Below are 19,913 nucleotides of genomic sequence, written 5' to 3'. Positions count from 1 at the left end.
GATAGTGAATATGTACATAATAATATGTATCTTTACTATAGTAGATATGCTAAAATTCTAAATTTCAAATAAAAATTATAGCGTAAAATTAAAACATCTTCACTATCGAGTATCGGGTCTATAATAGACAAAATATATTTTTCTATGTTATGTTAAAAACAGATTTCTGATGATAGTGAGAATTATGACATCACAAAAGAGTGTTTACTAAAAGGTACTACAATATTGGATGTAATTTATTGAAATAATGTTTCACCTTCGTAGTATAACAATGTGGTAATTTATTATAATTTTTGTTCAATTTGCTGTATTCAGCAAACATAATGTGGTATATTTTAATATTTATTTGGATAATTATTAAAATATTATAAGTACCTGTCCTTAGGTAGTTATAGTTATTAATAATGAGTTATTATAATTTATTAACAAAATATTTTAAAGTCCGATTACACTGTGGTTTTTGTGGATTAAACGTAAATTAACTATTTACCATTTAAAATTGTTATTTTGGAAAAGGTAAATATTAATTATTTGTAGAATGGTTTGATTGTTTAGTACTTTAGTATCTACCTCTAAACGTATGAGTATATAATATAATATATATTATGCTTTATAATATGATATTAAATATCATGAAAAATAAATTGAAAATTATAAAATATTAAAACGCATATAAAAAAAGATCCACTGACAGCTGATGTGTATTAACTCAAGTTTGTGTGTAAAGTATAAAAAAAAATTGTTTACATACTATAAAAACTCAAAACCCGTATACAATTTAAATGCATAAACTATTTTTATGATATTTCAACAAATCACAACATTTTATATTTCGTTTTTTTATCTCGTAAAAAAGAACTCTTAATTTTACTTTAGATATATTATATTTTATTAAAGTAGTATATAAATTGATAGTAAATCTATTTTCTTATTAGTTTAAATTACATGTAAGTACTAGTGTTTTAGATTTATAGAAACCAAAGAGTAAAATAACGTTATATTATTGTTTTGGTAGATTAACACCAGAAAATATGACTAAATATTTATTTAATATTTTAATCTAAATATATTTTTTAAATAATAATAATAATAATAATAAAATAAAAATTCAAACTTCAATTTTTACTCGGAAAAATGAAAACCAATAAAGATATAATATAATCACAATTAGAAAAATTCCAACCACTACGAGTTTATTACTAGTGTTTATTATCATAATATTATAATATGACGAATAATACGTAATACCTATTGATAATTAACACATTGCACCAGATGACCGATAAATAACTTTATTTTCGGCTCACATATTTCAGATCAAACGTACTCCCTTGTGACCTCGCCTTGCAGTTTACCACGTTCGTTTAAGATAAAACCCGGCATGTTTACCTTTACACATATGTTTTCCCGTGCCGTCTTCATGTTAATTTAGAAAAACATTTAAGTCGATCGTATTGTTTATACTTATTTTCCATTCGAATTCAACACGGCCACAATATATATACTTTATACATGTATGTATGTTTTTACGAACCAGATAATATTTAAATGTCTAAACATATAATTTATTAAATAAACAACGCTTCGATAAAGGTTATTGCCCCAACCGTTTTCGGTTCTTAAGCTATATCCGATGGTTATAATCTGCAGAACAATGCTGAGAATATTTTGATGTAAGTATACGAATTCATAGTTATAGATTATAATACTGTATTCATGTTATAACAAACGATTCCGAAATTATAAGTACAAATTTAATTTTACAAATTGTGTAATACGAATAACTTTTCAGTTTTTAAAAATGTTGTAATATGATCCTATAAATTACGGGGCCACCTAATTTTTTTTTTAAATTAAATATAATTAAATATATTATAACTTGAGCGTTTACAAATAATATTGTCTGTTTGATATAATTTGATTATTTAAAGTCGTGTGCGTACATGTATATTGGTATTAATATTAGTAGATATTAATAGTAAAAAATACATCAGACTACCAATAAAATATAGGTATAATAGAGTGAATGGCATAAAACAATAAAATAAAATTTGTTTAATAATATTCAAACAATATTTTATGCGAATATATTTTAATAAAAATTTGTCCATATCATTATATTTACATGTAACACTTAATGGCATAACATAATATTATTATACTTTTAATCGGCCAACGTTCAGTTGTGCCGCAAACAATGTTCACACGATAGCTAATGTATTCTCGTGCATCCCAGGGAAACCTAATTGAGCTTCTTGCATTATTCTTAACCTCGGTCCCATGGGCACACCGAGTTTATGCATCCTTTCCTCACTCATGTATGGCAATTCCACCAAGCCGATTTTTTCTTTCTCGAATGCCGACGCGTATTTCTGAAAGGGGTAAAACAACCAATAGTTAGCTAAATGTTTTTGCTTTTCAATGATTAGAAAACATACTATACCGAGAACTAATTATAATAAAAAATTATTTATAATTTTATCGTCATAAATTATTGTGTTTCAATGTGATTATTTTAAAAAAGATGATTTGATACGATTTTAATGAATAATATAATATAATAATAATACATATATAGACTATAATATATTACCTCATATCCTAATTTTTTGAGAAACAGTCTTAATAGTGGAGGCTCATCGCCAAAAAACTTAGTTAGCTTCTTTACTTTATTCGGACTCGAGTTTGTCTGTTCCGGACAGAGAGATTGAAGGACTCGAGGGACAGAATGTGAACGTACAGACAACATGTTTGTCTGTGTTCGCAATGCAGAAAGTTCATTTCGGATAACTTCCATTTCTTGAATCATGAGATGTTGAGTCCTCATTTCAGACGAAAGGTGTGCAACACTTCTCGCCAGGGTAACTACGTGAGATTCCAAACGTTGGAAACGTTTATTAATACCCTGAAAATGATTATTTTTAATATTCAATTATTTGTAGAAGATTATTGGTCCATTATAATTTGTATGTTAATACATTTTATAAATACGTTTTAAAAAATACAAACAACTAATTACATTATATTTTTCTATTTGCATATTCTTATACGTATATATCATTGTTAAAATAATATAATATAGTTCTTATTTTATATAATATTTTTTAAGTTTAATTTCCAAAACTTACTTTAATATCCTTAACAGATTTCTTCCGATCGTCTGTAGACCTTCGGTGTCTCTCACGATAAGGTCTACTGCTAACCGATGACGGAATTGAAGACATACTACCATACATTCGTCGTCGGTGAACTCTAGGGTCTGACGGTTGATATCTAGGACCACCGCCAGATTTACGAACCCCGAGTAATTTGAGTACCTGTACACGTGGTTCGTGGTTTTAATATCGAATAGGGTGGAAAATTAATATTAAATTACGTACCTCCGAGTACATAGTTTCCAATCCTTCTAACTGTTTTCGTATTGTGCGTACGTCACTGTTAACGGTTTCGTCATCACTGCTTGCTTCTTCGTCAAACATTGAGTCCATATCACCAACACTGCTTGCTATAGTAGTTTTATTTATATTTTATTAATTATAGTATTTTTATATTAATGATATTATTATTATCAACTATCAAGTTCTTACATTGTAGTATTCTTTTTAAATCAGGTCTCTTATTAGTATTTGTTTGTCTATGTGATTTTTCTTTTGGTGCCCTGTTTGACCAAGGTGTTCTTTGGTTTGAACTTTGTCCTCTAGATTTTACTGAGTATTCAGTTCGACTGTAAATGAAAAAATGACAGTGAATAAATTTAAAAAATAAATTAATAATAAATCTTACAGTTTATGCACTGGTGTTTGCATATCATCAGATGATCCATCAGGAGACAGTGGTGGTAATGGTGGAGTTACAGAAGATACACTATCGCTTAATGTTGATGGCACACTGACTTTAGATGGATCGAGAATTTGTCGTAACTCAGTATCTACATAATCCATCCATTCGCTTTGACCTTTTTTACCTGTAAAACATTAAACTTTTTGATAAGTGGTTAAATTCTATACATTCATTTAGAAATGGATTATAATAGCATTTTATAAAAAAAAATCCATAACAATTAAAATACAAAAAAAATAGAGTAATAATATTACTATGCTTTTTAAATAAATATTAAAACATATATATACTTATTTCATAATGAAACCGACTGAATATAAAAATTGATTTTAAAATTCAATAAAATCATATTACTATAATATATATTATATAATAATTATACAGTATAGATAAAAATATATTCACTTGCATACCTTGATTTGTTTGTAATTCGGAAGATGATTCAGGACTAGTTGCAGAATTTTGAGCTTTGCCACTACTATATACGGTACTACCACGTCCAGAATCAGATTGCCCTCCACTTCCCAATCTCCCATCTGAGCTAGCCCCGCTAATTGGACCACTCGCAGCCCTTTGTTCTTCCAGTTTATCAACGTCATCTAATGAACTCGGCTGGGACTTGAAATCATCCCGTTTAGAAATTTTTCGAGCAAGATACCTGTCGCTTGAATATTGCACATTGGTTTGACCGGTCTGCTCAACAAGATTATCGTTCGATTTTGATCTCGAAAAAGGCACTGGCGTATCTTGACATTTAACCGGCAAAGGTGTTTTAAAACAATCTTGTGGTTGTGTAGGAACTGAAAGTCTTTTTTTTACATATAAAGGACTTTGGTTGATCTGTCCATAGTTAGACTGGACTCTGACTTCGTAATTATTTCTGTTAACGTCACTATACGTCGAAGGATCTGGTTTTCTCATGTCAATTACTCTATTAGTCTGTATTGTATGTGGCCTATCATACGTTCTCGATGGACCAGGATTTGTTCTACATTGGTCTGGTGTTTGATAAACGTTTTGATTAGGCACGGATATGGCTAAATTTTGCATTTGATTATTAACTGCTAAATACACCCCATGCTGAATTAGTTGACTGTGAGGGCTCAATGCTGGATCGTCTAACTTCACAGGAGTTGGCATTGGTACTTCTGCGTTATTCAAGTTTGTCTCTGATACTTGTTCATTTTTAGACTTTGAAAATCTTGTTGTTATCATATCTTTAATGCGAGATGAAAATTTCTTTGAGTTATTAGGATCTTCAGGCGTAGAATGCGATGGTCCAGCTATATAAGTATCAACACGTCTATAAAATAATTAAATAATTTGTTGTGAATAATAATAAATAATCAATAATATTGTTTACAAAATTTAATCTTACTGTGGAAATCCATTAGAGTCGTCTCTAAATATCGGAGATAATTCTGTTGGAGGATCCAAAGGCTTTATAGGTTCAGCCTAAAGAAAATTATTATCAAAATAATATTATTCACAAATTTTTAAGTTAAATGTCATGCTTACCTTATAAACATACTGTTGATTGACATTATCCTTAATCATAGTATAATGATGAGGTGTATTATATTGATGATTATTTTGAGGAACATTGTTCTAAAATAGATATGATTTTTTAATTTATATCATTATATTTTTTAATTAATTTCAGTAAACATACTACGTTCGAAGATTGCTCCGACCATGCAATTTGTACATTTGGTGTATCAGGTGCAACAGATTTTGGTCTTTTTTTGTACTCATTTAAAATAGGTATTTTTAAATTCTTGTCCACATTACTCAGGACTACCTCCCTTTCAATCTGAAAAGTATATCTGCGTTTAGTTTTCATTTTAAGATTTAATATCCTACAATAGATTTTCTTTTATAATTAAAAACAAGATCATTTTTTTTTTTATATAATAATGTATAAAACGAAGTATGTCAACCTTGATCGTTACTGTTTTTTAATTGGTTGTTCTGCTTTTAAAACATTCTAACGTAACAAATGCGTCAAGTCTATGCAGCTTATTAACGTTTACTATATTTGTAATGCATTCTTTTTTTTGACACGTTCTTGGAAATTTTATTTGTACATCAAACAAACACGGAAACACCGCACAAATGACCTAAGCACTTTTGTCACTTATAAATTCCTAAATAGTATATGTGCATTTAAAGACTATTCACCTGACACGTAACTTTTTACGAAATTTTACACTCGCATATCAATAATACTTTATCTTGGTCACGTCAACGTTCTCATGTCCTAATCTCTCACCAATCATACGCAATGATATTGCACTACAACTTTCCCCAAACTGCCTGGGAAAAATTCCCACGCATTATGTATGTATTCCCATGGCAAAAAAAATAAACCGTTCGTTTTAAAATTAAGGTATATTGTTTGACTCACCGGAAATTTACTGGAATGTGTATGGATCTTGTTACTAGACCCGGGCAAAGGCGTCGACTCGTTGTACAATGGATACGGAGGCATCCTATACGGTGGTGGCCCAGGTGCTTGTTGATAATTCTGTGGACTCTTCGCCGGTTTTGGTGGAGGCACCGGCTTGGTCAGTCCTGTAACCCCTATGAACACACATTTAAAATACAGGTCGACGTTAGTATCAAATCTGACCTCTGAATAAAAGTAATATTTTGTACATGGTGGGTATAAAAGGGTTTCCAGCAAGGGATCGGAAACTGACTTCCGGTCCCGACTGAGCCGTTTCACTTGTCGGACCGTAGTCCTACTTGGACCTGACCTGGCGGCTGCAGCAGACGGGTTAGCGCAAGTGCACATCGTCGGGCGGACGAGCGTACGGATCGACTAGTAGAACTGTAGTGTGTAGCATATGATATCTTATGTCACAGACCACGGGTTTTAACATAATATACAACGGAATAAGTGGCCCGTGCTGTGTGTACAAATTTAATAGTGCAGTATTCTTGTTATCACTGTTGCGAGACCGATTTAATTATGCACATCCGTCAAGAAAGGATTCAGCAAAATCCAAGCAATCTCTTACAGGCCTATCCTTTTTTAATCCTAGTTTTATTTAAAAAAAAATACATTATGTGACCCAATGCCTTATGCAAGAAATTAAAACAACACCGAGAAAAAAATTATAACTCCAAACAACAGCCGTTCAAATTAGATCGTTGTTAATTGGCTTGGCCTTAAAAAACCACCTGCTCATGTATTGGTGATTGTTAAAAAAAAAACTGTTATTCATACATAGATACATAAGATTTCCACAGAAAACCGTTTAAAATGTAACCGGTACCGGTCCCTCTCTCTCTCTCTTCCTCACTCTCTCACTTTTAGAAAAAGAAGAAGAATAATTATTCTATAAACGTTTAAACAAAAATCACGTCAGACAAATATACCTACTGTTAATAATAAACAAACCACAAGCCCGTATAGATATGTGTATGATGTGTATGAAACGGTGCATGACGGATTTGTCGGAACAAACGTAAGGATTTTTAGCGGAAGTTCATTAGTTCCACATGCTAATATACGTTGCAGTGTTATGTATAAAATATTATGGGAACTCACGGAACCAGAAATCCGGAGGAGGGCTTATATATAGAGCTTTCTTGCAGCCCAGAACTACACAGCATGCATGTATGCACACCTGTTGAATATCATGCATACATTATATTTTTATAATAATAAATATTACTATAACCATTCTGAACGTTAACGGTCTAGTATTATAATAAACATTATGATATTCAATTGAACGAAGGTACTTACTGTACCATTGCCGACTACAATATTATAATGATGTACTGCAATAGTATATACTGTGTCGGCATTCGAGAGTGGAGTAGTATTTCCTCTACACGTGGAAATACACACAAACGATTTGTTATAAATTATTATCAATACGTACATCAGCTATTGACAAGAATACATCAATCGATGAATGGCGTTAGCGTATATAATATAAGTTATAACATACCACAAAAACGTATCATTAAAACGGTTCTGTACAAATATACATCGCGACCACGTACAACAGTGCTATTGTATATTATACGATATTACGATAAATTAGATATGCCTTGTTGATCGGAACCACGATGATGTGTCGAAAGTCGAAACGTTACCTATACCTGCCTATTTTTTTTTTTTGTATTCGGAACGTAAATGTATTATTATCATATCATTTAAACACACTTGTTATTCCATTTTAGTTCAATCTTTATTTAAATTATCTGATATTTAGTGCTCTATATTGGCCCAATTAGGATTTATTTAAGTGGAAGATCCAAGTATAAAACACTATACATTCTTTCGTAGTACAGATAAATAAAAAAATTAAAAATAAATATAACTAATGAATATTACAAAAAAAAAAAAAACACCATGTTCATAAATAAAATATATAAAAGTAATATTTAATACCTACATGGTTACATGTTATAATATACTAATACAAAATTCAAGATTTTGAATGAAAATTATCTTTCTTTTTTACAAGATATAACTGCAATAACAAATAACATGTGCAATAACTTGTAGATATTTGGAAACAAATATTTATTATATTTATCTAATGCGTCCAATACGTTCTCGGTTTGATTTTATTTATATATCAAATACATAAATGCTATAAAGCGACCTATGTTACTACTTTGTCATACCTATTACCTATCAGTATTAGATATTTACATGAATAAAAATCGCCAAAATATGAAGGTCCAATTGAAAATAAGAACCGATAAACACTATTGTATTTTGGGGATTATTGAATCGATTGTTTAGCTTGTCGTTGAACAATAAAATCGATAAATGGAACAAAAAAAAGGATTCTGTAATAGTCTTCTAGATATTCATTTAAAATGTTACATCGAAGATTTTGTCGTATAAAAATGTTAGGAATTTAGATTTTAATATAATATAATTGATTGTATATCGTATAGTCTTAATACCAGTAACTTTGTATTATAATTTATAAATATTAAAATATTTATGAAAAAAAATTCAAATCAATCTATTTTCTTTTACGTTTAATCAACCCTCGAGGAGGGAAAAGGAGAGGTTCCGGACTTGGTGTTAACCCCCTTGCAGGTTACCCCACTAGTGCTCTATTTCTGTGATGGTTTCATAGTAAAAAATTTACATTATATTTTAACAAATACACAGCAGCATGTACTTGTACAATAGTACAGCTGATGGTATTTTTTAATACATAAAATTCTCCCTATACATTTAAATTAAGATTCATTGCGAAAAAAACCACCTGTTCTAATGTTTGAAAAAACTGACACCATGTTTCAAACGACGGTGGGGTGATTACGGATTCTCAACGGCTTGAGAAAACCCGCTGGCAGACGTCTAATTATCTATTGTACACGTAACCCCTCGACTTCCGGAACGATATATATATATATATATTATTTTTTACTTCATAAAGAACAATATAAAATAATAATAAAAAATATAATTCGTGTTACAGGTGTGCCAACCGTCCGGTCAGCCACCTGCAGTCGTATATGCATACATACGTACATATATTTGTTTGATCAAAACAAGGTCTGTTTAACTGTTATTTAACGATTATATACATGTACACACATATATATATATATTGTATACATACACACATATAGACGTATATTATTATATATTATGGTGCATGTTCACAAAAAGGATAAGGTGTGGAAGCAGAGTAGGAATTGGTTATTCTGTAGTTGTTTCAAGGTGAGCAAATACCTTAGCGGCCGCCACCGCTGTCTCTCTCATTGGGTTCGCTCGAGGCGTTTCTTCCCCACCGTCACTTTTTTATATTTCCATTACCAACGCACATACGGACACATACATATGATTTTTTATTGTAGTTTGATTACACACATGTCCGATATGATAAATCGCATTGTATGCTAGTCGAGAAGTGAAATTCATCAAAACACGCACAATACCGCGCCACCGTCGGGCACCTTTCTCCCATGTGCCTACGACGACGTATAGATACGTACTTTATGGGAGCAGATCAATTTTAAAAATATACTTATTATTGATAGCATCGAGTATGATCGGGAGCGTCGCTCGGATTAACCGTGGACGAAAACGCGTTGTTATTATGATATAATGACAAGTGTAAATCGGGCTTACAAAAAAAAAGAAAAAAACGTATGTACCTACATAATACAATATGTACGTACAACTTATTATAATATGTGAAAGCATTTCCATCATTTTAATAAGATTCGAACAGTTTTTTCGATATTAAACGCGTACACAATATAGCTGTACCAAGTAGGTACCAGGAATTTCTTAGCGATCAATTTATTTATGATTTCTATTAAAAACAAAATCAATAGGTTAGATACCTACTAAACAATAATTATACCTCTAATTACATATATTAAAGTATATATTTGCTTGCGCAATTAACTCAAAAAACACAAGATTCTCTTTGAGGTTGATCAAATTATGTCTACGTTTAAAAATATTTTTACATAAATATCTTATAAAGAAATATGCATAAAAAATCTTTAAAAGCTATGCGTGTTTCGTTGTGTCGTGACTATTTTTTAAATAATAATAGTTTTAGCCTTCAATAAGGAAAAATTTTTTAAACTAGTTTAGATTTTTCTTTAATTTAAAACTCATGGGTATCTTCGAATATGATTATCAGTTAGAATTTGGACTAGAAACGGTTTTAAATGGTTTTTATAATTGGCGAAAATAATAAAATTATTTTTCAGCCTACACAGCTTGGTGGAGCAGAAAAATAAATTTAATTTTATTAACATTATAAACAAATAGGTGTATAATTGTATTATACGTTTGTGTTGAAATGTTTAATTTTATGAGTACTACTTACTTGTATATATTATTATAATTTATGTAAAAACCGTACCATACTTATTATACTATAATACATTTTACGGTGTAATACAGATTGTCCTGTAGTAGGCTATAAGCTACGATATTTCAAGTCGTTTTATTTACTGCTATAAATGTTTCAATTAAAATTTGAGGATACAGGAATAGTATAATGACCTACAGAAATCGTAAAATTATTTAATTTGAAAAATTATTTTTCATAGAAAGTAAGTTATATGCGGGTTACTTCCTATTTGATAATCACAGATAAAAATCTGTAATTTATTAGTCAATTGTAAATCACAAGGTAATAATTTAAATGTAAATAGATATTATTCAATCGTACGTTTAAAACTTTAAAATAATTATAGTCAGTTATATTAGGTATAATATTCTTAAATTAAATTAGGTATGCGTTGAGTTAAACAAACTACGGTAAGTATATATTATTATGATATGGTGGTCCAATAGATTTTGAAGAGCATTAAATTATAGATTAAACATTAGTTTTATTTCACAGACACCAGTCAGTGTTGTTATTATGAACATTCTCTTTTTACATTATGATCGACAGTCACGCAACTTTTAAAATATGTTTTTTGAAAAAGAAAATGTTAATTGCTGGTCTAAGGATAGAGGTACAAGGTACAACATCTGTGCACGATGAGAGTGCCAGATATCTAATAGCTGTAATTACAATCCCGTGAAAAACTTGTACATTTGATGAGGCTTATAGAAATTGTGCAACAGTCTATATTACACGATGTATTGAGACTTCGGAACGGAGAACAATAACATGTTATATGGGAACACAATTAAAAATTGGCAGAATTTCGAAAGCTAGTTGCACGAAGGCGTTTTACTATTTTGGGTATGAACGAGGGAATAATATTACTGCATCCACGAAGATTTTAGAGATAAACAATTTTGTTGATGATAAAAAAATCGAACGAAAGGTGAAAGTTATATATTTTGGTGTAGTTGTTATACGTGGGTGTATTGAGTCATTAAAAATTGGTTTTATTTATAATCAAGCGTAATTGTAAATTTACTTTAACCAAAAATAAATAACATTTAAATATTGTTGTATAATTATAATCTTTGGAGTAAAAAGCATATACAAACCATTAACGGCAATAACCATATTAGTACATAGGACCATTGATTAAATGATATATTGCTTTTATATACTTATGTATACTAGTAACTATTTTCCTAAATTTAATTAAAAATATAACCTAATATAATTAGTAATAGAAGGTAAATAAAAAAAAATGCAATAAAAGATTTTTAATTTTCATAAACTTAAGATAAACATGAGTTTTAAATCCTATTTTAAAATAATCCATACACCAGTACCTACCTAATTTCAAGATGATTTTTACAGACGATAGTCAACACATACACAATAGTCAATATGCAAATACACTACATTATAATACTATACACAACCCATAATAGTTCACCTATAATTTAATAGTTAATACATGGATAAATATTAATATAAAATCATATTATTTCCAAAATTGTAAAATCAGTAATTATTATGAATGTGTTTTTTTTTTTATAGTATTTTTTACATAGATTATTATAATCTGTGAGTGTTCTATTTAAATCATACATCAGTATCAAATAAATATGTAAATATAATCAATTATACAAATTTTAAATCTATTGTCGAATACTTGAACTTAAATGTATAAAACAATTGTTTTTTCATTGTTTCTGTATAAACAATTTATATTTTTTTTAAACTGTGATGAAATATATATGACCTATAAACAATTATAATATAATTTATGTTTTAAATTACATTAAAAATACGAAATATAATCTACGAACACATTGAATATTATGACCATTTAATTTATTTAAATTTTAAATTAATTAATTAATTAATTTTAAATTAATTTAATATTTGTAAAAAGAAGGCTCGTATATAAACTATTATTTATTTGTATATACAGTAGCTCGAGAACAGTACCAATAATTGTGTTGATAAATACTACATAATATATTATATAGTTTATACTTAACTAACCAATTGAAATATAAATACTATAGATACACGAAATAATAGGCCTCGACTACAATTGTAAATTGTAATTGATCAATGTTCAGAGGTGCTACATATTAAATGTTATATCTGTACATTATATTATTATTAAACAATATAAATATAAATAATAATTGATAATCATAAAATAAACCTATAAAGATTACAATTGTTTTTTTTTTTAAATACTGTTGTTCGTTTTGAAATCTATCACTTATGGTCTTTCCCTCATATTATTATATCATTGTTTATTTTTATTATTTATTATATTAAAAATTATCTTATTTATTTATTGTATTGAAGCACCTGAATCGCAGATTATAAATTACATTATTTTTATATATAATAATGAAACAAATATAGTTTTGTACAGGTGTATACTTTTTATACCAAAGTACCTAACGTATTAATCGTGTTTAATGTTCATATTAATAGAAATTATTTTATAATATTATATTATATCTATAATTTAAATAGTTTACATATAAAAATGATATAGTAAGTCGATGAGCTATGAGTTAACCAATAAAATGTATTGTAATTCAATATAAAAATAAAATATATATTCTTGTTAACATACCTTTTTCACAAAATTTATGTAGATACCTTTTAACAAAGGAACAAAGTAACAAACAACCTATGTCCACGTCATAAAAAAAATTGTCCGTTTACTACGCTTGCAAAGACGACACTGATCAAGGAAAAGGGTTACATTTATATTGTCTACGAACAATGTACTCTACAGGGTTTTGTGAACCCTGGACACGCGTTGAGAGTGTTTCAAAGATTTATGGTGTGAATAATCGTAAAATCATATAGCTCCACACTCAGAAACTGTTCAATATTCATCGCTGACAAATGCAGCAACAGACGAGAATATTAAACACGAGCGCATGCTGACTGTTGGCATTGGTCACAAACAAAAGAGCATTGTTCATGAAATAAAACAAATTAATGAGCTAAAAGATTGAATATTTTAATTTATTTTAAAACCCCCAAACATAAACATTGTAACATATATATAATAGGTAGCGGTAAAATACTAAAATTCAGATTATAATATCCCATTGATGTACGTCTTACATATTAAATGGTTAATATATAATTTAAATTATGATACAAAATGTAAATTTTCTACTTACAGCATACGCCATACGACGTTATACGGTGATAAAAACATGTAAATAAAAGTCAACCTTAATATTGAGATAGTATAATAAAAGTAAGTTGCACAACTCAGAAAATACTGGTTTGCCGCTATAATTTGTGACCAAATCACGTAGCTACCTATACTGTTTTTTATGCGCGATGGAATTCTGTGTAATAATATTTAACGAGAACTGTATCTGGACATGTAATTCATTACATACGGCACTAACTTGCAAGGAGCTCATTTCATTTGCAGAAACACAGGACTGAGGTACAAAATGTATATATTATATATTATATATGTTATTAGTTATTCTATAGAACGGAAATAATGACTGCTCTGAAGATGTGCGCACCAGATAACTGGAAACGATTTATACCCGTCGGATGTTTATTACAGCATATAAAAGGTATACATATATGTATAGACACATCCGGACAATAATATAATATTGTAAATATACATATAAGATACGCGCCGTCCCTATATGTCGAGGAGACAGTATCGGTAAACATGATCAGCCTTCATAGATTTGTATAATAATATTATGCTTATATGACGATGTATTTATTTAGGTACGTGTGTTTTAAAAATATAACGCACGACTCACCTTTGTCTATGTGGCTACCCTCCAGTTTTGGATTGATCGATAATCCAGTTCAAGAACATAACCACCGGCAAAGCCAAATTTGAAATATCCAACGCGAATCGTTTTCGTACTACCGACGATTTTCGTTCTCGCACTATAATATATATATATATTGTTTACTTCTTCCCGGGTATTTTACGGTTTTGTTAAACTTTCCGACAATGATAAATTAAACGCGAGCAGAAAACGAACTACACTAGAAAAAATTAACTCGACACAACCACCGGGATCCTCGCCGATGTGTACGAACACCGAACTGTCCACCTGTTACACGCGACGGCGGCGCGCAACAACGTTATATTATAGCCGGAGCAGCGTTTCCACTATCGTTGCCGGCAACGACCGTAAAGATACTGACACCGCTGCATCGTCTGGCGTGGGGGGACGGACTACTATACACTATATTATATACATTACTATACGTCTATATATCTAATGTATATATCGTATAGTATATACATAAATATATATTTTACCGTACACACATGCGTGTACAACCGTTTTACCTGTTGACCGGCGCGCACATACATATAATACATACTATATAGATACGCACACAGGTGTCTGACAACGTAATAATATAATAAGCGTCGACCCTGATCAACGGTTTAGTGTACACCCCTTTTTATTATTATTATTATTAGTATTAGATACAACCTGTGGTCATGGGAGAACGGTCAAATTTATTTTAAAAGAATTTTCGTCGTTACACATTTATATTACTGCATATTATAGGTATGTAATTAATTTAGTAGTTTTTTTTTTTTTTTTAACGGTCAAATTGTTCAACTCTATATGTACAAGCTATAAAACTATAATGAAAAGAGCTTTCGTCGTTGATTTTGTTGGCATTGACTCTGCTCGTACATAAAACAATATTTTTAATCTATACAGAGGGTTAAACAGCTTTGTTCCATTTATACGCAGAAAATACTATTACAAACTTCTCGTTTAGTCATATTCTCGAACAACAAGGAACGGATATGTATCGATAATATTGATATACATATTTAACATTCAATTAGCCAGTATGTGTAATGTGTACCTAGGTATATACACTTTACACGACACTCGGGCTGGAAACTACGATAACACATTCACTTAATTTAAATTATTATACCAGACGTATTCCGATTTCAACTCGAAACTAAGAAGTATGAGTAAAAACATTTTAACACCATTATTCATTAATTATTAATGGCAAAATAGAAAACAATATTCGCATATTAATTTATACAGATATGTATAAATGAACTTGTACATTAATAAATTCAAAAATGTATTGCTTCGAGATGCACATACTCGGTTATAGAAATACCCCTATACTCTATGTGCCAAATTTTAGAATCACCTAAAAACACATATACACACAAACAAACATTATGATATGTAATAATTATGAGGCTAGGTTTAAACTATAATATGTTTTTGATTTTCAGAAGCACTTTACAAGTTCATAAAAAACATACTTCGATTAACACATATTTCAACGACAATAATTCTAACAGTTTACCAAACGATTAATTTTACTGGTGTATTATATTTACCATTGATACAAAACAAAAATGTATATCAATATCAATATATAAATATCTCCATAAAAAAATAATTTATTTTTTTTTGTAAATAAGAAGTATAATAATATTATCATACGAGTATTACTTGAACCGTTGATATATTATGCAAATGTAATAATGGGTAGCTTTTTGAATTTGTCGAGAATATGACCAACGTCATAAATAGACATCGCCATATCGGTAAAACGCTTTGTTAATTTTTTTCGCCATTTTACTTAATGATTTTATACTATTGATTATAAAATGAACTTGCTACTATTTTATTTTAATTTATTTGTACTTGTACATTTTTTTGCATTACATTTTTATTATTATTACTATAAATAATAATAAATAGAATAATATTGTTAATACCTATAACTAAAGATACTAATAATAATACTAAGGTACCTATTGGCTATTAGAAATTAATAATATAAATATTGATTTAGCGGTTCCATTCATACTATATAATAGCAAGAAGTTTATAAAATAAAAAATGCTATTACATAAAAGGAAAGCCCAAGGATGAAATATTATCTTATCTAATAAAAAAAATGTTAAATCTTATTGCTGTATAATGCCAGGTAAAATAAATATCGTGTGGTATTTATTTGCACAATTTGCATATTTTATTTACTATAAATAGCCTATCAATATTATGCAAATTATTTTATATGTTATATATCCTTATATCCCTCGTACTATTTTGCAATTATTGACGTTGAGAAAAAGTTTAGTTTCTAAGACGCTTGATTTTTTCTTTTAGTTCTTTCTTATTATTCATAAATGTATAAATCGTGTTATAACTATTACTATCAGATAAAACATAAAAATTATATTGGTTTTTAAACTTAAATTTAATATTTATGTTTTTATTATGAATAAATATTTGTTGCTACCTTTTTATATTAATGTTAAATTTAGTTAAGTATACAATAGCTACAGTGCTCGATTTGGGGGGACGCAGGGGGACGGAGTACCCTAACTAATTTTTCAGAAATTTTAGCGTACCCCTACTTTTATTTTTAAGGGGAACGCAGGGGACACTGCATCATTCTGAATTTTTATCAAAACGCATGCGATCACATCATAATAATTTTTCTTACCATAGATTTAATAATTATTAAGATATTTATTATTAGTATTTAACTAATTATCTTAAATCATCACTACAAAATATTTGTTCTAACTACTACTGCATCCTAGAATATACGTCTTATGATAAATTATGGAACTATTTAAATAAATAGTTAAAATGAATTGTTTTTTATTTAGTTAGTTTTGAGTTTGTTATTATATTAGTTATAACTAAAATATACAATATAATATTTACAGTAATTTTTTTTTTTTAGTTCGATTATTTATAAATATTTTTCATATGATTTAAAGAGGGGTATAGGGGGTGTGGGGGCATAGCCCCCACGGCTTAGTAACGTTTAACAAGTAATGGCGACGCTCTTTTTTTATAAGTTAACAGAGTCCCCTACTTTAATTTTGCCAAGTCGAGCACTGAATAGCTATTACTAAGGCGTGGACTTAAATGCTTTTTTTTCTGAAAACATTACGTCCCAAGCACCAATTTTTTTTTATTATAAAAGAATTTTGAATTTTATAAAAGTTTTTTATTTTGAGAGCATTGTTTATAAGTTAAATTCATTTTGTAAGCTTTTACATAACTTTTATTAAAAGTGTTTTATTTTGCTTTGTTAGATTATTTTTACTACGTATATTTTTAACTATGTATTAGACAAAAACAATGGTGGCTACACAACAATTTGACAAACGATATATTCGTCATTCGCAGGTAGACACAGGGTAACAATGCTCGCCCCTATTTTTCTTTTTCAATAATGTAGTTATTTAAAAAATTAACTTTTGACATTAGTTTATTTACTTTATATGGTCTTTCATATTTTATTATTATTTTGAGATTTTTTTGTAAGTATCCTGTGAAAATACAAATGTTAGGCTTTTTAAATGATAAACTTCCTTTACTACTAATTTATTACTATTTAATTAATACTATTTTTTCTTTCAAATTCATAAAAATGTTTCAAGCATAATAAATACATTATCTAATATTACTTCTGTTTTATATTTTTGTAAAACCATTTTTAAAGGTTTAATTATAAACATTTCAATAAATGAGAAACTATACTTGTTCAAATTTTGAATTAGAAACATTAACATTTTCAGAAAAAATATCTGTCAAATAATTTACAATATAAAAAAAGGCGATTAGAGACAAATGGACGTAGCCGTTTGAACGAAGGGGACAATTGGACGTAAAAAAAATATATAAAGAAAATAAATAATATTATAATAGAAAAATAAAAATACATATATTTAATCTAACCTAAAAATGGTTCAAATGTTATGACACTAGAACTAAAATATCATTTTTACGCGGATTGCTCAAAGTATTTCTCTGCATTAAAATAAAATGTTGATCATTTTTTTAATATTATTACATATAAGATAATAAGATAATAAAATAATTAATATAAATAACTATGTTTGACATTCCTACATTTTTGAGATATTTTTAACAATAAATAATTTTTTTATTTATTTTATATACATTTTTACGTACTTACTAAAATAAATATAATTAATATAAATAACTTTTTTGAAATTGTATTTATTTGTTGGCGTACCTATTATAATAAAACATTTGTTTTAGATATATTTTTAATTTTAATATTTTATTTAATGAAAAATTTATATATTTAAATATTTTATACTCATTTTGACTTATGTTAATAAATATAAATGGCTTATTAATTTTATTTACCGATTTATATATTTTTTTCTTTTGACGTCCAATTGTCTCTACGTCCAAAATGGCCACGTTTAAACGGCTACGTCCATTTGTCCTAGACCGGAAAAGGGTCTTTCTTATTTGAAAAATAGAAGTCTGTATTGATGCAGAACACTTCATGATTGAGTAATACAAAAACATCAACAATAATATCTCAAAAACTTGAAAATATGGTACCTATTTAAGTATATTTAAAAATTTTAAAAATAAGAATTTGAATACATTTATTATTATATGAAAAAATTGTGATGAACATGCTTGGTGAATGACATTATTTACGAGTACCTACAGTGGCACAACTAGGACGCCAGTAGCGTGTGGTAAGGTACTCCAAATTTTATTCAACGGTCATTGGTCCAAAACATCCCTTTGGTTAAACCACTATACAAGTTTATTGTGTATAATATAACTAATATATATTTAAGCCGTTTTATTTATGACATGTATCAATTTTAATAAACCCAAATTACATTAATTTAAATAATACGAATAGATTTTTGTTTGATAATTTTTTATTTAACATTATCATGTTAAAAATAATTATTAAAATAGTACATAAGTACATTTATAAAAATAAATTGGTTTTAAACCTATAAAATACTAAATATATATTACAAATTTATACATATTTATATAATACAAATTTTGTTTTTTATAATTACTTTTTGAAAAGTGAAACCAGGTGGATCGCGAAAGATTTTTCAGGGTAAATTTGGACCGCGGTACTAAAAAGATTGAAAACTACTGTACTAGGTACATTTATGTAATTATGGATATAAGAATATAAAATAATGAGAAAAATTCTACAAAATGTACAAAATTACGGTATTGTTTGTTTAATATTTTTAAGGGGGCTTTAACTTCAATTAATTTATTTGGGGGGAGGGCTAAGCCCCTGTAAGTCTCTCCCCCGATCTCCGCCTATGAACATCATACACATAATACAGCATAAATACTATAAATAAAAGTATAATAAATAGCTAGTACTGCCTTAGCTCCT

The 19,913-nt window shown here is 28.5% G+C and overlaps 1 protein-coding gene across 3 annotated transcripts; it reads right to left on the bottom strand.

Annotated features, from left to right (window-relative positions):
* Positions 1-2,045: 2,045 nt before the first annotated feature.
* Positions 2,046-14,875, bottom strand: LOC113552097. 3 transcript variants are annotated; one of them, XM_026954784.2, is made up of 12 exons: positions 6,499-6,637; positions 6,248-6,423; positions 5,513-5,653; positions 5,359-5,448; positions 5,219-5,295; positions 4,254-5,143; positions 3,784-3,964; positions 3,588-3,724; positions 3,381-3,505; positions 3,129-3,317; positions 2,594-2,905; positions 2,046-2,372 (listed from the first exon to the last, which is right to left on the bottom strand). In XM_026954784.2, the coding sequence occupies exons 1-12, from the start codon at positions 6,635-6,637 to the stop codon at positions 2,202-2,204; spliced, it is 2,628 nt and encodes an 875-aa protein (XP_026810585.1). In that variant the 3' UTR covers positions 2,046-2,201. The 3 variants fall into 3 exon arrangements, with proteins under 3 accessions (XP_026810585.1, XP_026810586.1, XP_026810587.1); XM_026954785.1 differs by lacking the exon at positions 6,499-6,637 and adding an exon at positions 14,495-14,875 and having other exon boundaries at positions 2,202-2,372; XM_026954786.1 differs by lacking the exon at positions 6,499-6,637 and adding an exon at positions 13,315-13,421 and having other exon boundaries at positions 2,202-2,372.
* Positions 14,876-19,913: the final 5,038 nt, after the last annotated feature.

The sequence above is a fragment of the Rhopalosiphum maidis genome, chromosome 2, assembly GCF_003676215.2.
Source record: "Rhopalosiphum maidis isolate BTI-1 chromosome 2, ASM367621v3, whole genome shotgun sequence".
Taxonomy (NCBI): domain Eukaryota; kingdom Metazoa; phylum Arthropoda; class Insecta; order Hemiptera; family Aphididae; genus Rhopalosiphum; species Rhopalosiphum maidis.
Note: the sequence above shows the minus strand (reverse complement) of the source record. Positions and strands in the feature narration are given on the sequence as shown.

Coding starts and splice junctions, on each gene's coding strand:
- LOC113552097 (XM_026954784.2), bottom strand. CDS start 6,637: ATGTGCACTTGCGCTAACCCGTCTGCTGCAGCCGCCAGGTCAGGTCCA. Junction 6,424..6,498: donor AACCCTTTTATACCCACCAT/GTACAAAATATT, acceptor GTGTGTTCATAG/GGGTTACAGGACTGACCAAG. Junction 2,373..2,593: donor TCAAAAAATTAGGATATGAG/GTAATATATTAT, acceptor TACCCCTTTCAG/AAATACGCGTCGGCATTCGA.